This window comes from Xiphophorus couchianus, chromosome 4 (assembly GCF_001444195.1).
Source record: "Xiphophorus couchianus chromosome 4, X_couchianus-1.0, whole genome shotgun sequence".
NCBI classification, from domain to species: domain Eukaryota; kingdom Metazoa; phylum Chordata; class Actinopteri; order Cyprinodontiformes; family Poeciliidae; genus Xiphophorus; species Xiphophorus couchianus.
The window spans coordinates 17,767,573-17,795,041 of record NC_040231.1 but is presented as its reverse complement, the minus strand read 5'-3'; the positions used below and the strand labels follow the sequence as shown (position 1 = coordinate 17,795,041).

General features: G+C 37.3%; 1 protein-coding gene across 8 annotated transcripts in view; it reads right to left on the bottom strand.

Moving 5' to 3' along the window:
• The window catches only part of tead1b (TEA domain family member 1b), a 50,510-nt gene extending 29,394 nt beyond the window's left edge, over positions 1-21,116 (bottom strand). For 4 of the 8 annotated variants that reach the window (XM_028014507.1, XM_028014508.1, XM_028014509.1 and 1 more), the window contains exons 1-3: positions 20,828-21,114; positions 20,232-20,360; positions 5,731-5,983 (exon numbers count right to left, since the gene is read on the bottom strand). In XM_028014507.1, the coding sequence (XP_027870308.1) occupies positions 5,731-5,878 (148 nt within the window). In that variant the 5' untranslated portion in view covers positions 5,879-5,983; positions 20,232-20,360; positions 20,828-21,114. Of the gene's footprint in view, positions 1-5,730; positions 5,984-20,231; positions 20,361-20,827 lie in introns of all 8 variants that reach the window. The other 4 variants (XM_028014503.1, XM_028014504.1, XM_028014505.1 and 1 more) reach the window with 2 other exon arrangements.
• Positions 21,117-27,469: the final 6,353 nt, after the last annotated feature.

Here is a 27,469-nt window from a genome sequence, read left to right as displayed (position 1 = left end):
GAAAGGACTGCTGTAATTATGAGTCTCCTGAGGAACTGGCACTGTGGCAGGTCCAACGTGTGAACACGGTGCTAACAGTCAGGAAGGTGCCCTGGCCTTCTTCTCCACAACAAAGTAAGACACTGAGTCGAATCAATATTTTCAATCTCTCAGGATCAATTCAGCATCTGAGCACAAAGAAAGACATGCTGGCTGCGACCAATATGTATAAACGAAAAGTCAAACTTTGTGGTCATGACGAGTTTTCATGTCCTACACGTTGTTTTGTAATTATGAACATAAGTGGGGGCTTGCTTTTAAGGTATAATTTATTTAAAGTCTATTTACAAATTGGCCTCTTCATAGATACAGAAGCAAATTAGAGGGCCGAAATGAAATGAAAGATACATTACGATTTTATTCTTTTAATTCTTCTGGTCAAATTTACAGCAGGATGAAATGTAAAATACATACCCCCTAAAATTATAATTAAAATTTTCTGTGTGAAATAATCATTTTCCTTTCTATTGCTTTCTTCTCTTTCAGAATGATGCTGATTTTGTTATGTATAGCAAAAACTTTAGTCTATATTCAGTAGGTTTAATCTCTTTGTGTTTTTTAAAGTCATTTTGTTCAGTTTTTTCTGCGGTGCGCTCTTTGCTGTATGAGCTGAAAGATAAGTCTCATTTTGACTTTGACTTGATTTAGAAAAGGATACGGTTTCAGCATTAGATCATAAAACAGCACTGTTATGATCATCTTACAGTGACTGCTACAGACCTTCTTTGTTTCCAGGGGTGCAGTTCAGTGTTTAAAGACCTTTCTCCACACCAGCACAGAAAGAGATGACAGCCTGTGTCAGCGCTTGAATGTTGTCCCCATGTTCTTGTGAGAGCAAAGCAGTAACATTAAAATTCCATTCATATTTTGATTGCACAAAATTGTACCTTCAATTTTACACCGTCTCATCAGAATATAAGTATTTTATTTTGGGGATATTGTGCAATCAGTAAAAAAACCTGAAAAGTTTTTGTAAATAGAGCACCAAAGGTGACACTGCATCTTTAAGAAACCGGAGTCTGACTGTGTTTTTGTCAAACAAAAGCAGCCAATTGGGAACATGCAATCTGAAACCAGAAGCCTGGCTCAGAGGGCCTCACACAGACCTCAGAGAGCAGGGACACACCCTGAGTACTCCTGATTCATACAGGCATGGAGCCACAGCCTGCTATCTAACCATTCACTGCAAACCCATCTACAAAGGGAGGAAGCAAGTCTTCAATAAACCCAAAAGGATCTGTTTGTTGAGACTTTTAAATGTATACTTTGAAAATACAGTAAAACCAGAAACCTACAGGGAAACAAAATTATAAGTTAAAATAGAAATTGCATCCATAAAGATTTGTGGGGAAGACAGCCATGTAGATGGGAGGTACTATGCCATTTCTTTGTATAAACAACTAGAAGGAATAAATCAAAATCATGTGCTATTATTTTGTTTTAACTACCCAAAACCAGTGACATATCAAGAATATAAATACAGTGATGTAAACTGGTGAGGAACAGAGAACAACATATTCTACATTTGACCGCATGCATCATGTTCTGACACCTGTGCCAAGATACTGTTACTTTTAAATGACAGGGGGATAAATGTGGAATAATTTTTTAAAACATCAAATGCACATTATTTCAAGTATATTGCTCGTATTACATTTACTAGCAAGACTGGGTTGAAAAAAGACAAAACCAGACTTCTGGGATCATTTATGTTCAATTTGTTAAATTGTAGTTCGTCCATTTTCCCTCTTGTTACTTCATAAAGCTTTACTTGTAGAGAATCCGTTTTGATGTTTAGAAAGACTACTAGAACATTTATGGTAATGTTGTTTAGGGTAGTTTTACTACAACATTGAAACAATCGTGATTATTATAATACCATTCATTCAAATTTACATTTCTGTTATCACATGACTACTCATTACCAAGAAGTGAGACCTGAGTTTGAGTCTTCATACTGACATAAGAAGGCTGAATAAATAACTTCCCATAGTTTTATTAATTCCATTTACACTTTCAAAAGTTACTTCTTTTAAGAAACAACCCATAAAATAATTGGTACTATTTCACCATCATGGTGTGTGAAAACACGGTAGTTCCTTACTGACAATAGCAGGCGAGCAAACGAGGGATTATTCTAGAGGTGTGTGATGCCTTTCCTGCAATGAAGTTCCTCACACTCTATTCTGAGTGAATGCAGGTGACTAGGGGAGCCTGAGCTGATCCCAGAATTCCTCATTATCTGCCCAGCAGGGGGGATCAGGTCCGCTCGCTCCGTCTCGGAGCATGCTTGGCCCGATGAGACGAGCCCCAGAGGAGCACAGCACTGGGCCATCAGGGGCAAGCCAGGTCTGCTCATTATATCTAACTCATCCTTGGCATCTCTGCAAACCAAGTGCCACTTAGTTCCCACAGGAGGGGTCTGAGCTGGACCTCTGATGAGATGGCAGAGCAAACAGCAGAATGATGATAGGAAAAGCTTTACATCAAAAGACATGTGGATGGAAGCATAAGATCAGATCATCAAACTGCATAACATTTTGATTTGGGTCCTTATCATATAGAGTCAATTTTATTGGAAGACTTGAAATTAATGGTTTGATTACTGTCCTGCAACTTTTTATTAGAAAACATTAGATATAATGTAATGACTATTATAAACTGCTGATCTTTCCTAACGTCCCTACCAGAAACGCACTAACAAATGGGACTAATGTTAATAAATATGCTGAAGTATTAGCATATTTGTCTACAGATGGCAAAAAATCTGGTTTACTTCTGCTCGACAGTAACTGGTAGATATTTGACAATGATATTTAGCTTGCTGGGTAGAGCAAATACATAACCCAATGAATAAACATACAATTTGAGTGAAGCGTGTTGTGTCACTTATCAACTCTATTTCTAGGATAAATGAATGCAGCCGCGCACAGCAGGTAAATTATGCAAGTGCCGCATCTTGGGCCTTTGGCTAGTTGGTGGTGTCGTCCATTTTGAATCACTTTAAAAAAAAAAAAAAAGCATATTCTCCTAAGTAAACTGCGGCACTAGCGAAGCAGTAAATGCAGATGTAGTGTCTTCCAGCGCTGCCACAATTAGCCCCAGACAAAAGGCGCAGTGCCAGCCAACACTGGTCTCGGCACATTCGAAGCCCTTCAGGTAAACACCACAATAGGCTAAGAAGCAGAAATTAGAAATTGTTTTGTACTGCAACACGGTTGCTATAGTGACTGTTGCTAATTAACTGCACTCTACCCCAGGATAACAAAGGGCTTAAGGGCACTCAGGGCAGCTCTTGTGATGAGCTCTGTGTATGGAACACTATGCCATCCCCAGAGTCTCTAAACTACAAAATACCTGTCTTCTTTTTGCCACCATTTACTTCAGATGCCAGGAGAGGTTTTCTTTGGCACTGGGTGTGTTTTAAGAGCTGCAACCGTAGCTTGCATCACGATTGGAAAAATTCTTTGTCGTTTTATGTTAAAGACAAACATATTAGAATGAAAGTTAAATTCTCTGAAGTCTTCAATGGCATCTAAATTACAGTCAAATTAGTCAAAATATTTCCACGTATCACCGTCACTTGGCAAACAGGTATAATTACAAACTGTTGAATTTGTCTTTCCAAAAGTAATGAAAAAGTTATTTATTTCAGTCAGGTAGCCTACAGTATGCAGCAACAGGTGATACAAGTTTACCTTAAAACAACTCTGCAGAGGTTTTATTTATTCTTATAATTGCAGCCCAATGTTCAACTTCATCTCTGTGGGCACAACATGAAATCAGGGCCATTTTTAGAAAGTGTTACCAAAGGTATGCTGTCAGCTAAATCAAACAAAAAAAGTCAAGCAAATACAGTCACTCTCAGTGGTTTAAGAGAACAAGAATGTGGAACAAAATGTCCAAACTCATAATAACTCTAATTTCACTGACATTTTTAAAAAGGTAATTTAATGGAGCACTCTGATTCAGAACTGTCAGCAGCAGCGCTGTCATGTTTTACTGACTTCTTTCCACAATCTAAAGGGCTCAATGACAAATTGTCCACAATTTTGAGCACATACTGGATTCTTTTAACAACACTCCTCACACTAAACAGATTGTTTTTGTTATAACAGTGGATGGATATCTACTTGATGGAGGTTGGGAATAGGTTATATTTTCTGTTATAAGACTGCTGCAAAAACGCATCAATAGTTGCAAAGCTGAATGACAAGCATCCAGTAGTTTGCAACACATTACCACCAAATTTTGATTTACAGAGACAGAGTACAATGGCATCATCAATAACAAAATAAGTGCTCAAAAACATCCCCATTTCTTTTATCTAGGTATTATTTTTGCCATTTTCATTTTGTGCTTCTGTCTCCTCACCCATCAATGTCTAAAAAAAACAAAAAACACTGTACTGGTGCCTCCTGTAGTCCTCGTGCTGTAAGAAAGGGACACAGCCTGAGGCCACTGCTACTGGCGGGACATCTGTAACTAGATCCAGAGCACATCTGGTAGGACAAACCTCCGAACAACGATGCGGATGTTTCCTCAGCATGAACCACAAATAAAAAAAATGTCTTTCAGCTTGTTTCAAAACACAAATGTTTTCTGAAACAAAAAGAGACACATCTGACAGGGTATAATTATGTATGCAATTTAAATTGGGTTATTTAAGTTGACGAGTCGCAATTATGTCAGAAAGGGCATGTGAATATTGTTATATGATTTTTTTACACTAGTATTAAACAGAAACATGCCCTCCTTTTAGGATTGTTTATTTGTAACTAGAATAAAATTGACCTGCTTTTATCCACAGCAGAAAGCTGAGTCTATGGACAGCTACACTCTGGGCTGGAGAAGCTGGAGGAAAGGACTGTAGGGAGGGAGGTGTTGTCTGAACTTACATCTTTGTAGTGGCCACTGAGAGGTCTCAATGCAACTCGTGAAATTTACATTTTGTTTGGCCGGAGGGGTCGCATGACAGCTGCAAGCTAATGCTCAGCGGGATTTTCTGCTTTCACTTCACACTGACAGGCTGAGAGACAGTCCAACACCACAAAAAGAAATATTCCCTCTTTCCATGACATCACCCAGCCAGGAACGGGGAAGGGGGAGTGGAGGGTGAAGCATAGAGGGGGGAGTACAGCTGGTGGCAGCCGTGGTACCATCTGCTTCTGGCTAATAGTTCATGTTGCTTTACTCATAAACGTGCACTCATGTGAACCATGTAGTTTGGCTATATGGTCACCACTGCACCATATTTTACTGAAAAGCACAGCTAAGGATCTAAGAACAATATTTGGAAAATACCAATGCTCACCTTTTGGATACAGACACTAGGTCTTAAGAGGAACAAATATTTACTGTAAGTGTATAATCTTTCCTATGACCTAGAAACAATCTCAAAAACAAAAAAAAAAATCAAGAAATGTTTTAATTAATTCCTAGGACAAAAATGAGATAAAACCTTTCACAGCGGTAACCAGCAGATTTTGTGCCCGTCTGATGGAGCCAATTCATTCTTGATGGTAAGCTTATCATGTTTTTGCCTCTAGCTTCAGATGAATAGAAGATTGTCATGTTGATATTCTCAACTAGATTCCCCAAAAGGAAAGAAAAAACAGTCCAAAACACAAAGCCCATTTTTCTTACATTAGAGGAAACAGATGCACTAAAGTCACACACATCCGTACTTACCATACATCTTTCCTTCATCTGACAGAATGATCTTCCTGCGACCACATGGAGGATAGATGGCCAGGGCTTCCTGGAAGCTCTGCTCTATGTCAGGACTCCAGACCCCTTCGGCATCGTTGTCCACAGGCTTGTCCGCCGAGTCGCTCATCTGTTCCAAGTCCTCGGCAGGGCTCTCGCTGCCACTCCAGCTGCTCGGATCAATCTTGGCGGTTGGGTTCTCCAAGCTGAAGCCTGGAGCAGACTAGGGAGAGACCTGGAATTCCCAAACCAACACAGAAACCCAGTCATCATTAAACAAAGTACAGCAGAGGACCTCTGTTTGCAACAGTACACAGTACTAGTTAGTGTTAGTTTCTGGAAAAATTACAGAAAATCGAGTACGGACAGACAATCAGTGATTCGACTAGAAAAAGAAGATTTAGATATTTAGGGGATTTTAACACGTACTTGCAATAGCTACAGACTAATCATAGATAAAGAGTGTGATGATGGGTAGAAATCAAGTATACCCGAAAGCAGCTTTCATTGTACACCAAGGAACTATTTAGAACACCAAAAGAAGAGGTTTTAATATGTTATTAATTATGTAAACCAGCAGATCCTCAAAGTAATCCCATTTTGTGATAAATTTGATATTCCTCATTTAATATAAATATCAAAAATCAACATTTGGTACATTCCTGGACTTTCTTTGACCTTTAGTAAATGAGTCTGAAGTTCAACTAAAAATGTGAGATAAGAATTGTATAAGCAGCAGAGAGATGTATATCTCATGATTTATGCAATACATAATGAAAAAGTATGATTTATTTTAAGTGGGGGTTTTTTATCATTCCATATTTATTAGAAACTACAATATTTTAACTTCAAACAGTTTAAAGTTTTAAAGAACACCTTTATTCTTTATTTCTCAATCTCCTTTTTTAAATTTAATCTTAGAGCTGTGATCCTAAACAACAGTGGCAGAGAATACTATTTATTAAAGTGTGTAAATACTGTACATTGCTAATAAATAAATTAAACATATTTCCAGCAACCATTAAACCCATCTTATCAAATAATGACTAATATTTGTCTGAAAACAATCCCATACTCATATTTCTAGATTTTCCTTGAACTTTTTAAAACATCTGGACATTCAAGTACTTCAACCCTCCATTTATCTATTTGGGTTCTCTTACCTGTGTCCTCCACAAATCATGAAACTAAATGATGCTGTAGCTGTCTTTTGGCACAGAGGAAGAAACTGGAGCAAGCTCCAGCAGAAAGATGTGTGGTGAGACGTGAAGAATATCACAGGCTTCGGGTAGGAGGAGGATCAGATGGACGTAGGCCTGGACATAGTCAATGAGCTGAACACATTCTTCAATGGGTTCAGTTCAGCAACAAGTTCATGATCCTCCTCATCTGCCCCCAGTCAAACAGGCATCCTACCCTGCTTTAGAGCTGTAGCAATACACTAATCTCACAATACAATACGATGTGTTATTCTGCTCATGATAAGATATATATGGGTTTATATCTATCGATCGATATACTGTATATATATATATATATATATACTGTATATCTTGATATTCAGCAAACGATATGATTCGATACGATTCAATACATGTACAATTTTCTGAAAGATTTTAGAGGGACAGAGTGATTTTGGTGACATTTTGTGACTATTCCATAGACATGAATTGAATTAATTGAACTGATGTAATAAATTTTTTTGTTATATATTTGCTTCGTTTAAATGTTAATTGTGTTGCTTTGTGTATTTGCTTATGCAGGAAAGGAACATTTTTGTCTTATTCACTTATATTAGACAATATAATTTATCCATTTCATGTCATCACTTAATTCATTGTAACTGGTTGTTTCATTACATGTCATTTTTAATGTGCAACTGGGTAAAAATGTCATGTATGATAGCTGTCATTTAATTCATGTGTATTTGACATAACACTCAAAGTAAGATTTAATGTATCGATACTCGTGGATGAAAAATCAATACTTTGAGGAAATTTTTTTTTATAAATATCATAGAATCAATAAAATTACACAGCCCTACCCTCCTTTCACCCACAGCTTTCCTGACACACCTCAAATGTTTTATGTCCACTTCAGCCATAGGTTCTTCTGCTTCTACATTTTTGTCTTCAATCCAATCAGGAGATGCTGCTGCTCCCTTTCCCTCCCTCTTCCACTTCTCTGTCAGTTGAAGAGGCAGCTGGAAAGACTAAACTGAAACAAGACTGCAGGCCCAGATGGTGTCAATGCCAGACAGAGTCTTGACAGCCTGTGCAGAGCAGCTCTGTGGGATTCTGCAGTAGCTCTTCAACCTTAGTTTGACCCAAGAGTTGCAAAGAGAAGGTTCCAGTTTTGTGGAAGACATCCGGCTTTGCTCCGGACCACAGAGAGCTCACCCATTTATCCACAATGACTATAGACATGTTGCCTTGACATCCCATATTATGATGACCCTGTAGAGACTCCTGTTGGCCCACTTGAGTAAGTGGGCCAATTTGAAAACAGGCACATATCAGGAGCCTCTGCAGTTTTATTGCCATGGAGTTAGAATTAAAGATGCAATCACACACCTGCTTCAATAAGTCCAATGCCATTTTGACAAAGCAGGGAGCACAGTGAGGATCATGTTGTTTGATTTCTCCAGTGTATTTAACACAATTCAACCTGATTTGCATTTTCAAAACCTCCTGAAGTCACAGGTGGAGGCCTCAACAAACACCTGGCAAACATACCACACTAAAGGGTCTAAACGGTCATATGTCTGGCCAAGTGGTTACCAACACAGGAGCACCACAGGGAACTGTACTCTCACCTCAGATTTCCAGCACAAGACACAGTCCTGACATCTGCAGAAATACTCGGACTCTAGGATCTTAGCAAGTCATTGACTTTTGTCAACTGCATTATAAACTTAATTTGACTGCATTGTCATAAGATTAGGATCAAACTGGAATGTATGTAGAGCAGCCGCCCTGTATACAGAGGCTATTAGTCTTCTGTGTATGTTTTAACTGGCCATTTCTACCCATTTCCTGTCTGATCTGCTGCAATTAAAGGTTACCAGTTCCAGAAAAACATTTTAAAAATTTGAAATGTATGTAATAAACGCAAATCCGCCTATATACGGTAATTTAAATATCTTAGACTGATTTGATTACATATTTATCAATGGGGCTTGTGTGTGCTGAGATGAAATTTGCTCTGAATTGGCATGATTTAAATAAACCACATTCAATCCACCATCATCGTTTTAAAAGCATATAGGAACCATGCTGTGTATTTCATAAAACAGAGTGGGGCCCAGACTTTCACTCCAGAAACCATTGCTTTAAACCAGATTGGATTATGTATGAATAAATAAATGGTACTAACTTTTCAAAAATACAGGTCTTTGGCATAAATGAAGAAAAATGTAATTTCCTAGAAGGCAAGTTTTCTAAACCTACTCCAGGTAACAAGTTCTTAGGTATTAATGAATTAATTTAGTACTAATTGACCAATCACTCTCAAGGGATTACTGGCTGCATCATCCACACTTGTTACCACTGCAATTTCCAAATCAATGTAGCCGTCTTTACTGTATTTGTTTCCACTTCATACGAACTGTGCAAACTGAAATGTTATTTAGCCTTCTCATCTATTTTTTCAGCTAAACATACAACATAGAAGATTGCATATCGGGCTGTGAGCTCAGTTAAACATCTGGAGTGCAGAGACTGAATGATTTAGCTATTAACATTTAGGAACTTCTCACAATGTTATTACAATGTGTTCTGATTTTATCACCACAAATTGTATAATGCATAAGAAAGACTTCATTAAAAATATTACTGGTCTGGTTGTCAACCAGTTACTGCCTTTAAAAAAATACTTAGAATTTAGTCCATTTGATATCAATGCACTGATATCAGTTTCAGTTCTTAATCTTCCCTGTTTTCCAGACAACTGCTTCCTCCCATAGCAAGATCCCACTGAAGCAGTGCACACTGTCAGGAAGCAGGAATAGTAGCATATGTTTCTTCCAACATGTCAGTGGATGAGGGGGAAGGGGGGATGGGAGCAAGCTGTTGAGGGGAAAAAAACCTCCCAGAGAGCTGAGGGAGCTTTTACTGAATTCCGTTTTTGTGTGGTGTCTGCTGACGCTGCAGAACTAACAAACTGATGAGGGAGGGGAAACATTCCCATTTCAACCACTAAAAGCCAGGGACTTTTTCTAGATCTCTGCCTTTCATCCAAAAAAAACCAAAAAAAAATCATGAACTGAGCTTCTAATCAAATCCAGCTTCCATTTTAGAGCAAAGTCTGAATTAAAAAAAGAAGTTTGTATGCACTATAACCCAATATAAAATATGACTTAGGTACTGAGAAAAACTTTTTGAAAAAAGATTTTCCACCTTAACTAAGGATAAACTAAGTTTCATATCCTATGTCATTAGTAAGATTAATGTATTGTACTGTTATTCTCACATGGAATAGCTTTTCTTTCTATAAATGAAAAAGCAGGTAAGGAGAGTCACTTCAGACTGCCAGTCCATTTAAGAGGTGCAAGAGACACGCAGCTAAACTCTCATGTTCACCTCGGATTTTTAAATGTTTAAACAGTCATTGCATATTTGAATTTGAAATACTTGAATACTTCACTTGAATATCTTGAAAAATAGCAATTAGCCTTGTACATGTCAGGTGGAAACACTGGAATGCATTCCCAAAAAATTGAATAGCTTTCTGGGAGGTTTTGGGGGGATTAAAACTTAATACAAATGTTTTAATAAAACATGCATATTTCTGAAAGAGGTGCAAGGTAAATGAAAATGGCCAAACCACTGCACTGAGCATGTAGTTTTTGCTTCTCTTCGTTGTATGTTTCCTTTTATGAGTGCAATAAGATCTGTCCTTATTAGCAATACAACTTTTAAAACCCTAACTTTCTGAAAAATAGTTTTAAACGGATATAATCAATTCCAATGTCTGAAATTTACTGTTGAATTTTTTTAAAAAAGAAGCCATTTTGAAGTTTTGTTGCCATTGATGTGTGGCTTTTGCCCTTCCATCAATGGAAATGTAACAAGTCGATTGGTTATTTGAAGAAGATGGCTTCTTCTTTTAGCCACATTTTTGTTAGTCTTGAAACTTATCAACTATAAACCACGGGATATAAGCTGCAGGTTCACTTTGCAGTTCCTGTTTTTCTCCTAGGTCAGTAGTCTGCTTTGACACAAGCTAAACACTATAACAGTTCAATGCAGTATCAACAGATAACCACAATCACAACATGACTCACAGCATGATCACCGACTGAGTCTTAATGGTTTCAGAAGAGTAAAACCAACATTTTTAATTGTTTTCAATTAATGAAACATCTATTAATGGTATGGGATTGTATAAAACACATTTCTTACAATAAACTAAGAGCTAAAAAAAAACTCCATGGATATGATCAACAACATGTTACATAGTTGTCTTGCTTGTTGGGGTTTGCTGACACTGCGGCTGCTTTGTTTACCTGTAGGGTAATGTTTGTTGATTTGTTGTCTAAACTTAGCCACAATATAGGCAAAAATTGCCCACAACATATATTTTTTCTTCTTAATTAACTAAATTTGAAGCATCTGCATCAACAAGATGCTTCTGCAGTGTTAAACATGTGAATAACCTAGCAATTTTCAATAGGAACGGTCTCTTAGTGCTGCAGAATCTGCAGGCTAATTACGTCTGTCAAAGGAAGGTATGAATGTCACCCATGGAAACACTTGCAGCTTAAAAAATAATTGCATACTTCTGTCTTTGAAGGCTGCACACCATAGAAATGGCCTTATTTGTAAGATACGGTGGTAAAAGACGGCACGCAATGTGAGAACTGAATGCGGTAGCTAAGCAGAGTAGTAGGTGTGACATGGAATTATAGGAAATTATACTTACTGTGAGATTACATAAACCACTCACCAAGCTGGAATCCAGCTCCTTAAATTAAGAGAAGCCATTTCACCCATCAGACAGATCAGGGTAATGAAATAGCAGATGAGAGGTCTCAAATGTAATTTTCCATGTGGAGTTCTTTTGTGCCGTTATCTCAGAGGGTGCAATAATGATTCTGTGAATGACTTTTGTGCACCCCATAATGGCCCACACAAGCTAAGGCCACAATGTGCAAAACTGTAATTACCATGTGATTTCAAAACTCGACATTTTTAACATGTTGTAAAGACATATCCTGGCCTCTGCATAATTATGACAGCAATGTCAGATTTATTCCCCTTTCATGAAAGTAACTAACTATGAACATTAACAGTGATAAAGTGTTAAAATTCCACTTTTTATGACTGAACAAGAAAAAAAAAACAAATGAATTACGGTACCTTGAGAATCACATGTTTATGGAATGCAACCCTTTACAGTAGATCTTTGAGGACCTTCAGATGCGGTTCATTGGACAAATAAAGCAAAGAGCAAAATTCTCTAAATTCTTACAAAATGAAAGTTGAGGCATCCAACAACTGTTGAATACCGATTCAAATCACGCACAGAAAATATAAAGCAAAAAACATTTTTCAAAGAGGTTTTTGGAAAAAAAAAGTGTATATTGCATAATCACAAACAATCCCAATGAAGACTCTGCACCAACACCTTCCTCTGTACTAGAGATTCCTTAAAGTAGTTTTGCAAATAATGCCTAAAAGTCCAGCAGATGCTAGAAAGCTCACTTATGCCGCCTTTGTTATTGACAACAGCCTGGTGCTTATTTCATGCCTCTTTGAACTGGCAGGCGTAAGTGCCAGGAGTCTGTCTGATATCATCTTTCTCAAACATGAGGCCTGTATCCAACTACCCAGCAACCATCAGGCTCCGCAGGATCAATCTTTGTTTTAGATTGATTTACAGGTTCTGTCAAAGCAGCCCTCTACCTGTCTCAGTCTAAGGAACGATAACAACAAGATGTAGACAACAGAGAGACACTAGCTGTCCAGCAAACAGGTGTAAGTAAGTCTTTCCAATGCTGAACAACAACAGAAAAATTGACTATAAATCTGCAATGACAAAATCTTCCTCTTTGAAGACAGAGAGCCGCTCTGCCAGTAATATTAGACTATAAAAAAAGGCACAATTTACTATTCAAACATAAATGGAATGATAGCCCAGGGGGCATTTGCCTATCAAAAATGTGCAGTGCATTCCAGGCGGCGTGAGTCCATGTCACAGTGGCGTGGAGTGTGAGCGGAACACATAAAGCTCAGGAAATTAAAGCTGTAAATAAAGGTCTGTCAGATAAAGGATCTCCTGACAGTTATGAGAGCAAAGCAGGCCGAGGGCTGGCTGCTGGCTCGTTCAGGCCGCGTGCGGACAGGCACGACAAAAACAAATCATAGTGATGAGCATGAAGGCCACCATTTGCATTTGTTGCTGCCTTTCTTCTCTTTCTTTCTGCTTCTATAACCATAATTTGTCCCCTCGTATCTTTCTTTTGTTATTATTTTCCGTAAAAGACGAGTTTTTCCTCCACACTACAAACTCTTTTGCTATAAGTTCTGTCATTAAGATTTTGATTAGTATTTTGAATTTTAGTAAATCCAGTTCAAGTACAAACTAATTGTTTATTCTATGGCTGAGACAGGGATACCAGTGGGTGCAATAAAATATAATATTCCTCAAGTATTTTCTGAAGATCATCAGTAGAAATAGAGTAATGGATATAGATGCAGCAATTGATTGGCTAGAGATTGGAATCTGAGAACTTTCTCTTAAATATTTTTGTTTTTTTTTCCTAAATTCAGTGAATGTATTAAAACTAAAGGCTCATATTATTTTTTTGGCTAAACTAACAACCATTGCTTTGAGGCACATTTACTATGTGTAACCTGAAAACTGGTATTAACCAGGAAAAACCTGATTGGTGCTACTCTACCTATCATACAGACATGGTGTCTCACATTTTCTATCTCACAAAGACTTTAGAGATTTGTTCTGTTTTCTGCTACTACATTGTTACCTTTAATAAAACTTACTAAACTTAAGTTATTTGTTATTGTTCCATTTCCTTAGTCTTAGCTGATTTTGCAACATGATCAAACATGTTGGAATACCTCAGGTTATGTTTATTCCTGTTTGCAAGATTACACAACATTAGGATCCTAATATTTGACTAATCACAGAAGATCAAATAAGAAAGTTCCTGAAAGTTAATAAAAAGACTATTTTTTATTTAACAATATGCCAATAATAAACCAGTGACTGGTTTAGAAAAAAGATGGCAGCAATTAGAGATATTTCAACTTCATTTTTTCAGAAGAAAGTAGTATGCTTAAAATGTTGAAAATTAGTACTTTTAAGACTATATATTTGCCCTAGATGCCACAGAAAAATTATGATGCTGACAGTATAAATCTAAGACCCTTGTTGAAATGTTTAAAAATATTAACCAATTTGCCAAACCAAACAGAAAAAAAAGAAGATTTGGATGTTGGATGGCAGCTCCCAGCTGCAGAGTGCTGTAACAGACCACAAACTAATAAACCAGACAAAGTCATCATATTCTTTTTTAGAAGCCTACATTTAGCTCTGTCTGTGCCTTTCACTGGACCTAGGATAACTTCGGGGCACAAAAGAACCTCTCTGATCTGTGTTAGCCATGATAACAGAACAGCTGTCACTGATAAAATCTCGTGCAAAAATTTGACCCAAGCAGTGACTGCGAGTATAGCTGTTGTGCGACAAAGATTATTCATAGACACAAGCCGCAAAAAATACACCGTTTCCATAAATGAAGCAACTGGATGCCTTTTTTTCCTTTCACTCCGAAGAAGCTGAGCATCGCTGCTGCCTCTCTGGTCAGCCACTTAGAAAGGAAGTTATTGAAGCCCAGATTTCCTGCTTTCATTGCGGCTAAAAGCTAGAAGTGTTTGTAGTGGTTTCAGAAACTGACTCATAAAATGATTCATGGAGTACATATTGTTTTTTGTGTGTGTGATGAGGAGGAAGCTCATTTATTTGTCTTCTTAAAAAACTGTGTAATAACAGAAGGGGAAGAACATATCAATCTTTTAAAAGGTTTTGAAACACTAGAGACCAAATGAGGGATCATGGAGCTGAAATTCTTGAACACAACAAATGATTAAGGCTACCACATTGTAAACAGTGCAAAGTGGGTTACATTGTGTTGACTTCAAACAATAAGGGTGGATCAGTCATTTGATGATTTATTTAAAGCAACACTAGAAAGTTGGTAAATTTAAGACGCCCATGAACAGTGAAACTAAAAACACCAACAATTGCCAACTGCCTACTTTCTAGTATACGACTTTCTATTAGCGGTGCACCAATCAAGGTTTGGTGGGCCAAGAACGAATTCCAATATTCTTTGAGGTTTGACCTGCCATTTCTAATTTTGGCCGATTTCACTAAAATTAGATTTTTAAAAAAAGGGACACATACAAATTTATAATCACCCTTCTTTTATTTTAATTCAACAATTAAAGATAAAAACTAGCTGCAGGTTCCTGTATACATTTGTTTTAAAACTTATTCCCACTGTGAATGAACTTGAATGAACTCTCTAACTGTGAATGGCAAAATGTTGTATTGTTTATAATTGTGGGGGAAATTACAGCAATAATTATGATTATTTGTGAAAACAGCCAAATCTAATATGCAGAGGATGATAGTTTGGAATGTGATTTTTGATGTGTGAATCAGTTTTTAACTTAATTTATGTTCATTAGAGCATAAATTATTATCATCTGAAGATAAAACTGAATGCTAATATTGTGTGCTGTTTATCTGCCGTATTTATTGTACCTGGTGTACTGAATTGGTCTATCTTATAATACTTATATAAAGTTATAGCTAGTTTATGATGTTTTATGTTTGTAGTATTTGTGTGAATGTAGCTCTGACTGTATGCAGAGAAACAGGTGTGTGAATTTTTTTATTCTCTTTATTATAGCTTTCATCATTACCGCAGTGCAAACAGGCAAGTTATGTAGAACAAGTGCGACAGGACACCTGAGAGAGAAACATGTAAATGACACGTCTGGTTCCTTTTCACGTCTAGAAAATTGAAAACATCTCTCATCAAAACAGGAAAATAAATCATGCACTTGTCTAGAAAGTAACACAAAGGGCTTATATCAGAGTTTAATATATTCATTACATAAACTCTCATATAAGAGTTTAGGTAATGCAGCTAAAGTTTTCAATGTACCAAGCAGAAGCTGTAAATTTAAAGGCGTTTTGTGTTTATTAGCCTCCATGTCAAGACAGAACAAAAACAAAAACCACATAATTATTTGAACACTGCTTACCAGGTAAACAGCTACAAGATTGGCTACTATTTTGATGACCTCACCTTTCTTTTGCTGTTACCTAATTAACATTTTTCCCAGATTTTTCCTTCAACTTTCTCCTTTTTTCCCCTCTTTCTTCTGATATGGTTAACTTGCGGTACGTAGCTTCACTAAATCTGTTATATATAGTGTGTGTTGAGAATGCCTTTTAAATGCCTTTTGCTTTTAAAATTTCTTTCAGGATTGTCAAGATAAACAATAGTGATCTAGTTGTTGGAAACTCCTTTTACACAAGAAACACTTAACTTGCTTATTTTAAACAACTATTTCCGTCTGAGTAAACCTAAATACGATGTTCTACACAGTAAGCACAAAGAGCAAAATAGGTGAGTAGTATTCCAACTGAGGTGGTTGACAAGGTCAAAGTGCATGTAGTAGCTGACATTCAGTTTATGGCAGCATTATTGGAGCAGATTTACTTAGATGACGTCAGTGGCTCTGAGCCAGTTTTTCCTTTTAAGGACCACTCTCCATGGGCCTCAGCAGTCCCTGCTGAAACTACTGAGCAGCAAAGCGTACTCTGAAATTCCCTTTCTAGATCAAGTTTAGCTCAGGGCACCACGCTGGACGCCTGCAGGAGAGCAGCTCTTCTACCATGACAGGGGAAAACTGATGTTTTGATGTGATTCAGCCACCAGCACCCTATCCGATCACACATTTAATAACTGTATCATTATTCAAACTAACACAGACAAGCTCTTTCATGAGAATAATTTGAGCATTATTTCAGTTCCAAATTAGACACTGTTTTACAGCGTAGTTATATAAGGACTAAGTCTGAAGTTACAAATCAAGTTTAAAACGGGCAGAGACTCTGAAATCCTCCACACAAAAATAAACTATGCTAAAGTTACAAAAAGGTACCATTAGTGTACGACGTTATGTGCCAAGCAATGACACTGTTCTGGACACTTTTGTTCAGCACATCACCTACAAAACATAGAAAATAAAAACTTGAAGTGATTCTGCACCTACCTCTTCCACTGTAGTTTTACTTAAGAAATATAACAAAGTGGAAACTATGCTCACAGATCAGTTACATCCTCGCTGCCAGACCACAACACCATTCATTCACATTGATCTATCAAGGTGGTAACAAGTGAAGAAATTAGCAAAAGCACACGGGCACATAGCTGCAGCCTCTATTCCATCAGAGAGGAGCTTTGAAAGGACGGACTTTTATTCACAGTCAGGCTTCATGCCAGCGATGCGGACACAGACATTTTTAAAAGAAAAATATTCTACGATTATCAGTTTGTGAGTATTGTAATCTCTAATATATGTTTAGTTATGTTGGTAGTGTTAATATATTTTTTAATTAACAGAAGTGCATCAAAAGATCAATGTGTACTTTTTATATTTTCATACTTTTAATAATTGTCGTCTGTCAATATTGTATGCAAAGACAACGGGATTTGCAGCCTGTGTACGTTATTTGTAATATCAAGAAAAAAAAACAGAAATAAAACAAAATTGCCAGAGTAAATTACATCTTTGAAAAAAATGTGCTACAAAATAGTTATCTGATACAACTTCTGACCAAAATGCTTTTCTTAACAAGAGAAAGAAAGAGGTCTCACTTGGCTCCAAGAAGTAACATAATCCACTCTGTGCTTCACAAAAGCACATTATTCTGTCCACACTTCATCACAGATAGACTACACTGTGCAGCTCTGCCCTCTGACCTGGACAACGCAGCGAGAAGAAAGCCAACCTCAACAATGAGGATGTATATCTCTCAGCTCGAACCCTTCCCTTTCAGAAATGTATCTGGATCCATAGACAATGATCCAACACAAAATTCAAAATTTAGATTTTAAGTATACTTTTATTCATGCATATTTGCCTAAAAAATTTGATTTATTGTAATGCAATGAACAATATGGGCTAATTCTCATCATAACAGTGAGTGTGTTCTACGTTGTCTCCTGCTTTAAGTGCATTAAAGTTGACCAAAAAATAAGTTTCAGAGTTTTTTGCTCTTCTTTTGGTCTTAGTTTCTGAGTTGAAATCCACAGCCAATGCAGGCACAATAAGCTATTCTTGTACAAATGTTATGTAGGCTTCTCTCCAACAGGTCCACTGGTTGCATGGTATAAAATAAAACAAAGCCATTGTTTTTTTTTTCCTTCTTCTTAGTAAGCTGATATACTGTGACATGTCTATGGTTACACCTGACAGCAATCAAACTGATTTCCAAAAACTAATGGTAAGAATTTTATGTTCTTTATAAGATTTTTAAAAAGTTGCAAAAATGTGACAGGTTCAGAGAAACCCCTTGCACTCAGAGCATATCAGTTAGTCTTTTGCAACTGTTCCTATTTCCATGTAAACATGTTTGTAACCTAAATGAAGCATTTCAAAACAGAGCTGCCAAGTGACCAAATAGGTTTGCGTGATTTGATGCATCGTTCTCGCCTAAACTAATATTCTATAAAAACAACTTGATTGAATCACATCAGGCTATCAGAGATGTGTCAGCTGTGGTCTGATGACCCGTTTGTTAAAGCAAACCAAATTTGAGAACAGAAAGCGACAAAGGTAGAACAGATAAAGCGTGAAATCCAAAAATATGTAGGAACTCAAAAACTACCCGCCCCTATCCAAAATCTTATCTAGTTTTTATGTCTGTACATCTGCATGATTTATCCATTGATGTGTTGCATCTCTTAGACTGTTGCAGAAAATGCACAAAGAGTCCATTAAAAAAAATTGCATGTGCTTTAGTTTACTTAGATTTAGAGTCTTCCCAGTAAAGTTAAGGGCAAAAGGCATGTGCAAAAAAATATTATGTAAAGCATTGAAAAGTATTATTTATCACATCACAACCATAAACTTATGTACTCTGTACAACAAACCAATACGCAGTAGCGCATATAACTGTTCCCCTTCCAGCTGGACAGCGATAAAATATATAAATCAAAATCACAATGAAAGAGCTTAGATCAAAGCATATTTGTGTAAGAATGGCCCAGTCAAAGTCCAGACCCAAATACAATTACTAATCTGACTGCTGTTCTCAGATGCTCCCCATCTGATATAAATGACATTGAGCTAAGGTAAAGAAAGACAGGCAAAATATTAATTCCTAGATTTTCAAAGCTGATAGAGACGTACTGCATAATACATGCATCTGTAATGGCAGCAAAATGTTGTACATATTATCTATTCAGGAGGGCTTATTTCGGGTTGCAAAACAAATATTGAAAAACATATTGTTTCAATTCTACTTCACAGTTTTGTACAAACTTTAAGTTGGTCTATCACACAAAATATATACAGGTTTGTAGTTGTAAGCTGACATAATGTGAAAAAGCTCAAGGAGTAAAAGAGTTTTGCAATGCATAATTTTGTATGCATGCATTTGTGTTATAATTTGATAACGAGTGTAATTTTGCTTTCCTCTAAGATTGTTTTAGTATTAAGCATTTCCCAAAAGTCAGAGAAATAATGAGGTACAAAAACTGAAAAATTATAATTGCACCAATTGTAATAACACAAAAAGAGTAGCCAATAAAAGCTGAGCTCCATTAAAAATATTTCTTTGTAAAGGAGAAAAGTTTTCCCCAGAGTCCAATGTGAGTGGATGAAATCAGTGTTACGGAGTTGAATTGCAGCTGAACAGGGAGGGGGGCACTCTAGTTTTAGCTGAGCAGGCATTTCCCAAAGCAGAGAAAGGAAAAGGACAACAGTGAAGGAAACCCCAAATTAAAGCGCTATAAACTCCATATAGTCTGGTCTCAGTTCAAATACGTCGCCACAGGGCGTTTTATAGCTTCAATAAAAGGAATACTCGGTTGTAAAAAGGAGGGAGTTGCTGATAAATTTAGTTAAATTTTCTCTCATTAACAATAAACAGGAAAAATCTCGAGAGATCCCATTTTACCACGGTTTCAGAATATTTAAAAAAAAAAAGGGTCACAGAATGTGCAAAGCTGTTAAACTCAGTTACTCTGTTCGGACAAACAAGACAGCTTTGATATGAAACAATAAGGAGTTTGGTTTTTTTTCCCCCACTGTTCAGTAGGTTTTGTAACAACATGGAGAGCAACACACGGGCGGTTGAGAGATAAAATCACAAGCAAGCGTTCAAAAAAAAAAACACGCACGCACACAAAACAAACAAAAAAAGGCGATACTTACAGGGTAAAACTTCGATGTCGATTTTAAAACAGCGCCGTCAGCCGAGCTGAAGCAACAAGTCTCCCCGCCGCGTTTCTTTCTTTCTCCGAGGTGGTCCGAAAATGCTCTCACAACTCCCGGCCGAGCCAACTGCGGAGAGGAAAACAGCAACGTTTTCAACCGTCATCTTGTCCCAAAAAAGAAAAAGCTGCAATTCCTCTTGTGTGTTTTAATTTTTTATTCGCCCTTAATCCAAAAGCGAGTTTTCCCCTGCAGCCTGACACGGGTCAAACGCCACCAGAGGCTTTTATAAGGGGCGTAGGATCAGGGCTTCTTTTCAAAAAATGTGAAAAATGTCAAAGATTTTTCGCTGCCGTGTCAAAGCCGTGGGCTACAGCAGAGTGTTTAAAGTGAGCACCCTGTTGCAACAGCGGCCATCTATCCCCACCGAGGAAACAAACGACCAAACCTTACTTCACCAGATGGGATATTTCCTAAATACTTGCATAACATAACATTTTAATACATTGTGCAGTCACTCTAAGACACCTAAACTAACCCTCGGGAGCAGAAGTCTACAACCAGTTTGCATACCTGCAACTACAAATAAAACTTACCTCGTTATTGATATCTCATTTACAAATGTTCCTTTCTTTTGCTAATGTGATGTTAGTGGGTATTTTGAATACTATGTCAAGTTATTCTAGTGTTTCTGGGCCAGCCAGGAAAGGTGTAGGTGAATCGCTTCGCGCACTGACAGAGATGAGAAGAATGTTCGGAATGAGAGCAGGAATGAAATGAACGCAGGGAGCGAGTTTGCGCCGGGGCGGAGCGAGAGGTGGCGTCATCCCCGGGCCCAGCGGCCAGCAGCCAGCCCGGGCAGTAGGCAGCGGCAGCAGCAGCGGCGGAGCGGCAGCCGCGAAGCGGGGACTGGGAGGAGGAGGCACTAAACATCCCAGGAGCTGACGCCTTCAGGGGACAACAAAAAACTCCGAATTCTTAGCTTCACAGAATGAAACCCGCTGCATGCCGCTGAGGGAAAGCCATAAGAAGGACGTTGTTTTGGAGCCAAACGTTGTTTTCTCGCTTTTAATCACCACTTTACAGTTGAAAAGTTGCTCATGCACTGCAATCATTAAAGTTTTTGGTCCAATTGGGTTCCAGTTCAACATACACAATACGCCCTCATTTGGACATTTAATAAGGTTATAGATCTTATCTTATTTACAGTCTGAGAATCTGAGTTGAAATTTTAATATTTAATACATATATTTTTTTTATGAGAGTACATATTTCACCAGGTGCTGCTGAGCCGAGCCAGGGACTCTGTTGAATGTTGCATTGGATAGAAATAAAACTAGTAATTACAACACAACATGTGTGTAGAAAATACCACAGATACTCCCCCATGTCCGATGAAAAGACGCAGCTTTAAAACTGAAAAAAAGAATTGACTAAATTTTTATAACACTTTCTCAAAACAAAGCAAACACAAAAAACCATCCAAATCCACCTGGCTCTATGAGAAAATATAAGAGCTCAATTTATTTAAAATCACGAATTAACTTCAACTGAATCATTTATTTATTTATTTTGTTGGTATCAGTTAGCACAAACACCATTTCAGGACTGTTTTGATTCTAATTACGATGGGCTTGATTCCATTAACGAGAATGACTTCAAACACAGTGCGACAGGAAACAGTGAAAACACACAGCTCCAGTCCTGTCTGAACAAGTTGTTCATCAGAAGCCAGGGTTTTGACACCGATCCCCACGAAGAAATGTCTGTATGAAGATGGACGTCTGCTCCTGTGAGGACATCCATCAACACCATTTAATGTCTGTCTCTGCATGTTCGGGTTTAAAAGACCAGTGCTTTTCCATCCAGCTGTCTGCATAGTGAAGTAGTTCCAAACATCAAAGCAACTAATATCATGTCACCCAGAAAAATATTGAATAGTATATTTGGTAAGACACTGAAGAAGAATGTTACAGTGCAGCTGGAGCCAATGTTGCAGGGTATGATACTGTTGGATCTGGTCGTTTTGATTACCTGCAGTTGTTCGCCGATCGTGTCTCGATTAGTTTTGTCTGACTGGATGTAGTGGACCGCGTTGCTTCTGCTCCTCCATAATAACACTGGAAGCGAAAGGAGTAACCTCGTGTCCGTGTCGTTTTTCCCCTTTACAGGTAAAATTCTGACGTATCACTGTCAAGCTTAAATACAGGGTTCAAGCTGTATTTAGGTTTGTCGAATGAGCAGGGAGTGTTTGTGGCCTCTGCGATAATTTGAGTTTTTAATAGCTATGTTCATGTTAGCTTTCTGGCTAGCTGCGCCCTGGGCTACATTTCTTATTACTGTGTGGATATAACCACAATGTTTGTGTGCAATGTTCTGCACTTAGTATTCTGGTGTCATTTTTCCCTTTACAGGTAAAATGCTGACTTATGAGGTTTAAAGCTGTATTTAGGTTCATTACATTTGTTGAATGAGCAGGGAATGTTTGTGGTCACTGTGATAGATAACTTGAGTTTTTTTTAAAGACCTATACTAATGTTAGCTTTCTGGCCAGCTGCGTCCTGTGCTACATTTCTTTTCACTGAGTGGCTATAACCACAATGTTTGTGTACAATGTTCAGCACTCAGTATGTGACAATGTAATGTTTAAAACTGCTCTTGAAATAACATAATAACACTGGAAGCGAAAGGAGTAACCTCGTGTCCGTGTCGTTTTTCCCCTTTACAGGGTTATCACCAACACTGGCAATTTGTCAGCTAGTGTTGCTCAGAAGCAGTGTTGTGTTCTCAGGCCTCAAGATTCTTGTGAAGTTGTATTGGTTCACGTTGTGATTTTTATATCTTAAAAGGTGCTACATAAATTACATTTTATTTACTTACTATATTCACAAGTGTCCAGTGTCAGAAAAGAGGACATATAAGAGGATTTGAGTCATTTTCAGTGTCATCAAATCCTGGAGGGACAGAATTTGCTCGGTTGTTTCACCAAATGATAACTGCTAAACTATTGAAAGAAATGAAATCTTCCTGTTTGCAGTGGCTGTATTAAATCTCATCATTCTCACAAATAGTAAAGAGGAATAGTGACTTTTTGTTTAGTAAAAAAGAGGTAGTGTGGTGTACATTACGCTCTTGTTGTGTAAGTTGCATTAACTAATTTATGAGATCAGAGACCATTGAGTAAAAGTGAAAAATCTGTTGAGGATTTCTGCTGCTAAATGTGTTTGTAAAGTTTTTAGTACTCATAAAACCCAGTGTTGTTCTCGTCATTAAGACTAAATTTGGACAGGAAAATAGGAATGAAAAAAAATGTATTTGGGGCTGAATATGAGTGATGACTGGCTGAGCTTAAATCACCAAAAAAAAAAGATGTCATGGACTTCTGGTGTTTGGAGAAACTCACTACTGTACCTTGGCCACAGTTTTCATTTTACATTTTATTACAATTCAACTGGAGAAACCCTGAACAAGTTTAGTTTCCTTGGAGTGGATGGGTGTGAACAAACTTCTTCTCTTTCAAAGGAATAAGGGAGCCAAACCGTTCACATTGGTTACTTTTTAATAGGTTGTTCTAACACCACTTTAAAACCCTTGTCATTATTAACTGCAGCCACTCAGAGCCAATCCTGGATTGGCTGCTTTGCAACGCCAGACAACAATGTGTCAAGTCCAACTGTGCAGAGGTATTTTTAGCTTGTTTCAAACAGTTTTGATATGCTTCACAAAAAAATCTGTGAATTGGTGAGTTTTGCACAAGTAATTTGGAGGCATGTTTCACAGAAAAATCTGCCTGTAGGTGAATCTGAACTGAAGCACAGGCGATCAAACACTGCAATGACACAAGTTAATTTAATGACTGCATGTTAGCATATGAACAATTCTCTTCAAACTAAATCACTTCCCCCATCAGTTATTTTTACTGAATCTCGCAAACCATTAGCAATTAGTAAATTTTAAAGAATGACTTAGCTGAGTAAAAACAGACCCAGATGTATTTTATATCATATAAACTAACCATTTACTGTCAAACACATACTTACACTTACTTCACAAGGTATGTCATATTACCATAATTCACTTTTGTTTTAATCCTGTTCCATTTTCAAACAATGAGTTATCATAGTAATAAAAAAGATTACTTTTCATTGCCTTTCATATCTGTGTGTGGAAACCTACAAAATGCCTCAATTTTTACTGTGACTCAATATTCACTCAATTTCACACTGAGAAAAATATGTCAGAGAAGTCTAATTTGAAAGCCAATTTGGGGCATCGTAGATAATTTCACTTGGATTATTAAATACATGCTTCATAGAACTGTACTCATCCGTACTGAACCAGGAAAGCAGTAGTGTGTCTATTGCCCCCCGCCCTCCATTCCTGTTACTGGGCTTGAAAAGGCTGGTCCGTGCTGTGGCATTGCTTTGATTTGACCCTGCTCCGTCAAAAAGGAGAAGGTAATGGTGCAATAGAATTAGTCTGATCTTGTTCACTTCACGCACATATTCCCTGCTGCTGCCACATTCTGGCCTGGTCTGGTTCAGCCTGGCCTGCAACCTCCTCTAATCAGATCGGCGTGTAAGGCCAGGTGCTCTCCTGGCTCTCCGCTTAGACTGCTCAACCAGCCACACTGATTCACTTTATTCAGAGATAAGAGCGAGACTAGTGAGGGCCACTTACAGGTTAAACGAAAAGGAATGGGCCAACCCACCACTCAGCAAATGCAGCGTCTCCTCTTTCTATACATTTATGTCACACTCATGTTGTTTTATGAGTATTAAGTAAATTTGTAATTTTTGCAACATCATTCTTTATGTGTCAAAGCACATTTTCTTTATGTGCTTTGACAAACGTACACTCACTTTTTATTTACTGATCTTATCTGGCTAATACATTTTCACATTCCTTCTTACATTTTTTATTTTATTTTATGCAAGTCATTTAACCAGAATAGAATATTTTAACCCCAGTAATGTTTTAAAATGAAATCATGTACTGGAGAAAGCTTCCAGATTGATGTAGGAGAGTGAACCGTAACTGATCAGTGTTTTCAGAAGTGAGCCAACTGTTGAAAATGGGCAAGCTTTGCAGGGCTTTCTCGTGAATCTGCATGGTTTCAAAATGAAAATGAAAGCAGTCAAAGGCAGTAAACATGATTGGGCATATGCAGTAAAATACAGTGGGGATGAGAGTTTCCATGGTGACACAATAACCCAGTTTTTGTATCCACTTTTTTCATATCAGGGTCTCTTTCCATCACCCGTCAAAGTGGCAGAATGATCTTAAAGCACTGGTTGCAGACTAAATAAGGTGTGAGGAGAGCATCGTCTTATAAGCAAATATCAAACAAAACATGCTTGTGGATGTATAAGGGGAAAAAAAATCAAGTTGAAAGTAAAAACAAGATGCGCTGGCAGTAAGACTTGATCCTCTCTCAGGATGATGATGCCAAAATTGAAAACAACAATCTGAACACTGTTACAGCTAAAAGTCTCAGAACTGCTGCACAGATAATTACTGGGTCAAAATCCAAAAGCCTCACTTTTAAACCATCCTTACTTATAGACCAGTAGTTACTCAGAACTCTGCTGAATTTAATTATCTTCCTTTTTGGATCAAAAGACCTCAGCTGCTGAATCATTCCCTAGTTTGATGGCCACAGTGCTCTGGTTTCCATGGTTATCTACTGTGGTCAAAGGGAACACAGCCTCTGAAAGTTAAAATACTGCTATATCACTAATTGAGCTTTCTTTTAAAAGCATAGCTATACCTATTCCATTGATGCTTCTTGACTTTGGTCACTTTAATTCGTTATTTTCCTATATTACTCTACCAAATGGCTATATGACTCAAATCAAACATCTCAACAGGTTGTGAAAGAGCAAATATATTATTTTAGTAATAAAGCTATAAATATTGAAATGTTTAGAAAATGCAACTTAAATAATTCCCAATCAGGATTTACCATTTCTTTTTTTTTTTCAAAAGAGACATTAGTTTTTTAAAACCCTGTGAAGAAACAAAGGGTTTTTGTAACCATTCCTGGTGGTTGTCAGAGTAGAATATGAACATGTTATCTGGATCCTCAATGTCTAACAGAGTGTTGTTCCAAATCAGACACTGACTATACAAAAAAGTGTTTTTAATTAGGAATATGTCGAACAGATGTGTATCTACTTATTTGCAGCAAAGAAAATGAATGACGTTTGCTCTTGTACACAAACTCTAGGTGACCAACAAGAAAGTAAAGCTTTGAAGAGGATATGTGTGGCCAAAGTAAAATTAAGCAATGCTTGTTTTCAAGTCATTCAACTGAAGAGAAAACAGAAACAAAGCAGAATTAATAGAGGAACTAAGGAATACAAATAACAAAGCCCTAAACAAACTCAAATTACCAAAGATCCTAACACTTCAGCTACCAATGATATATTCCAGGTTCTGATCCAAAAAAGGAGTTTCTAATCGAGCAGTCTAATTGTGTCAGTATATTTGCCAAAAGAAATGGGAATAGTTTGTATCCTTGCAAGGAAACATGCCCATATACAGTATATAATTTACAACTAGTTCTTTGTTGAGGTGTCTGTTTGGCTTTTTTGCCAGAGGTTTTTTTTTCAAAAACAATAATGAGAAAATCTGTAAAAATGAAGGTGAGACAGACTGAAAATTCAGCCGGTAGATTGTAATTTTTTGCAATTGTGCAACATTTTTGGTACAGGACCAATTTCTTGTTTTTTTATTCAATAAATTACTATGGCAAAATCAGATATCCACTAAGTGTTAACCCTAAATGACTACTACATGGTTTTCCAAACAGAAACATGTAATATTATCTGTTCAGTTTGGCAGAACTTCCAATATTTCAACATTGCAGATTTGCTAAGTTATATTTTTAGAACAAGGTGCTTTATTATTGTACTTACCAAAGCAGATCCAGAGACAAAATGTTGAAGTTCAAACTAAATTTATTAAAGCTTTTCATTTCAAGTTTAATTCCAATGTGAGAGAAAATAGTTGTCTTCATTTGAAAAATACTCTGAAGGTCAACTATTTTGTTGAACTGATTCTCATTTGTACCAACTAGAGCCATCAACAATGCCCCAACTATTCAATATTGTGTTATTTTGATAACCTAAAGAAATGGGGGAAAAAAAACCTGTCATCCCAATAAATACAAGAACTAATTGACAAAAAAACAAAAGCTCACCCTGTTCTACCAAGCAGTTGATATCAGGAAGAAG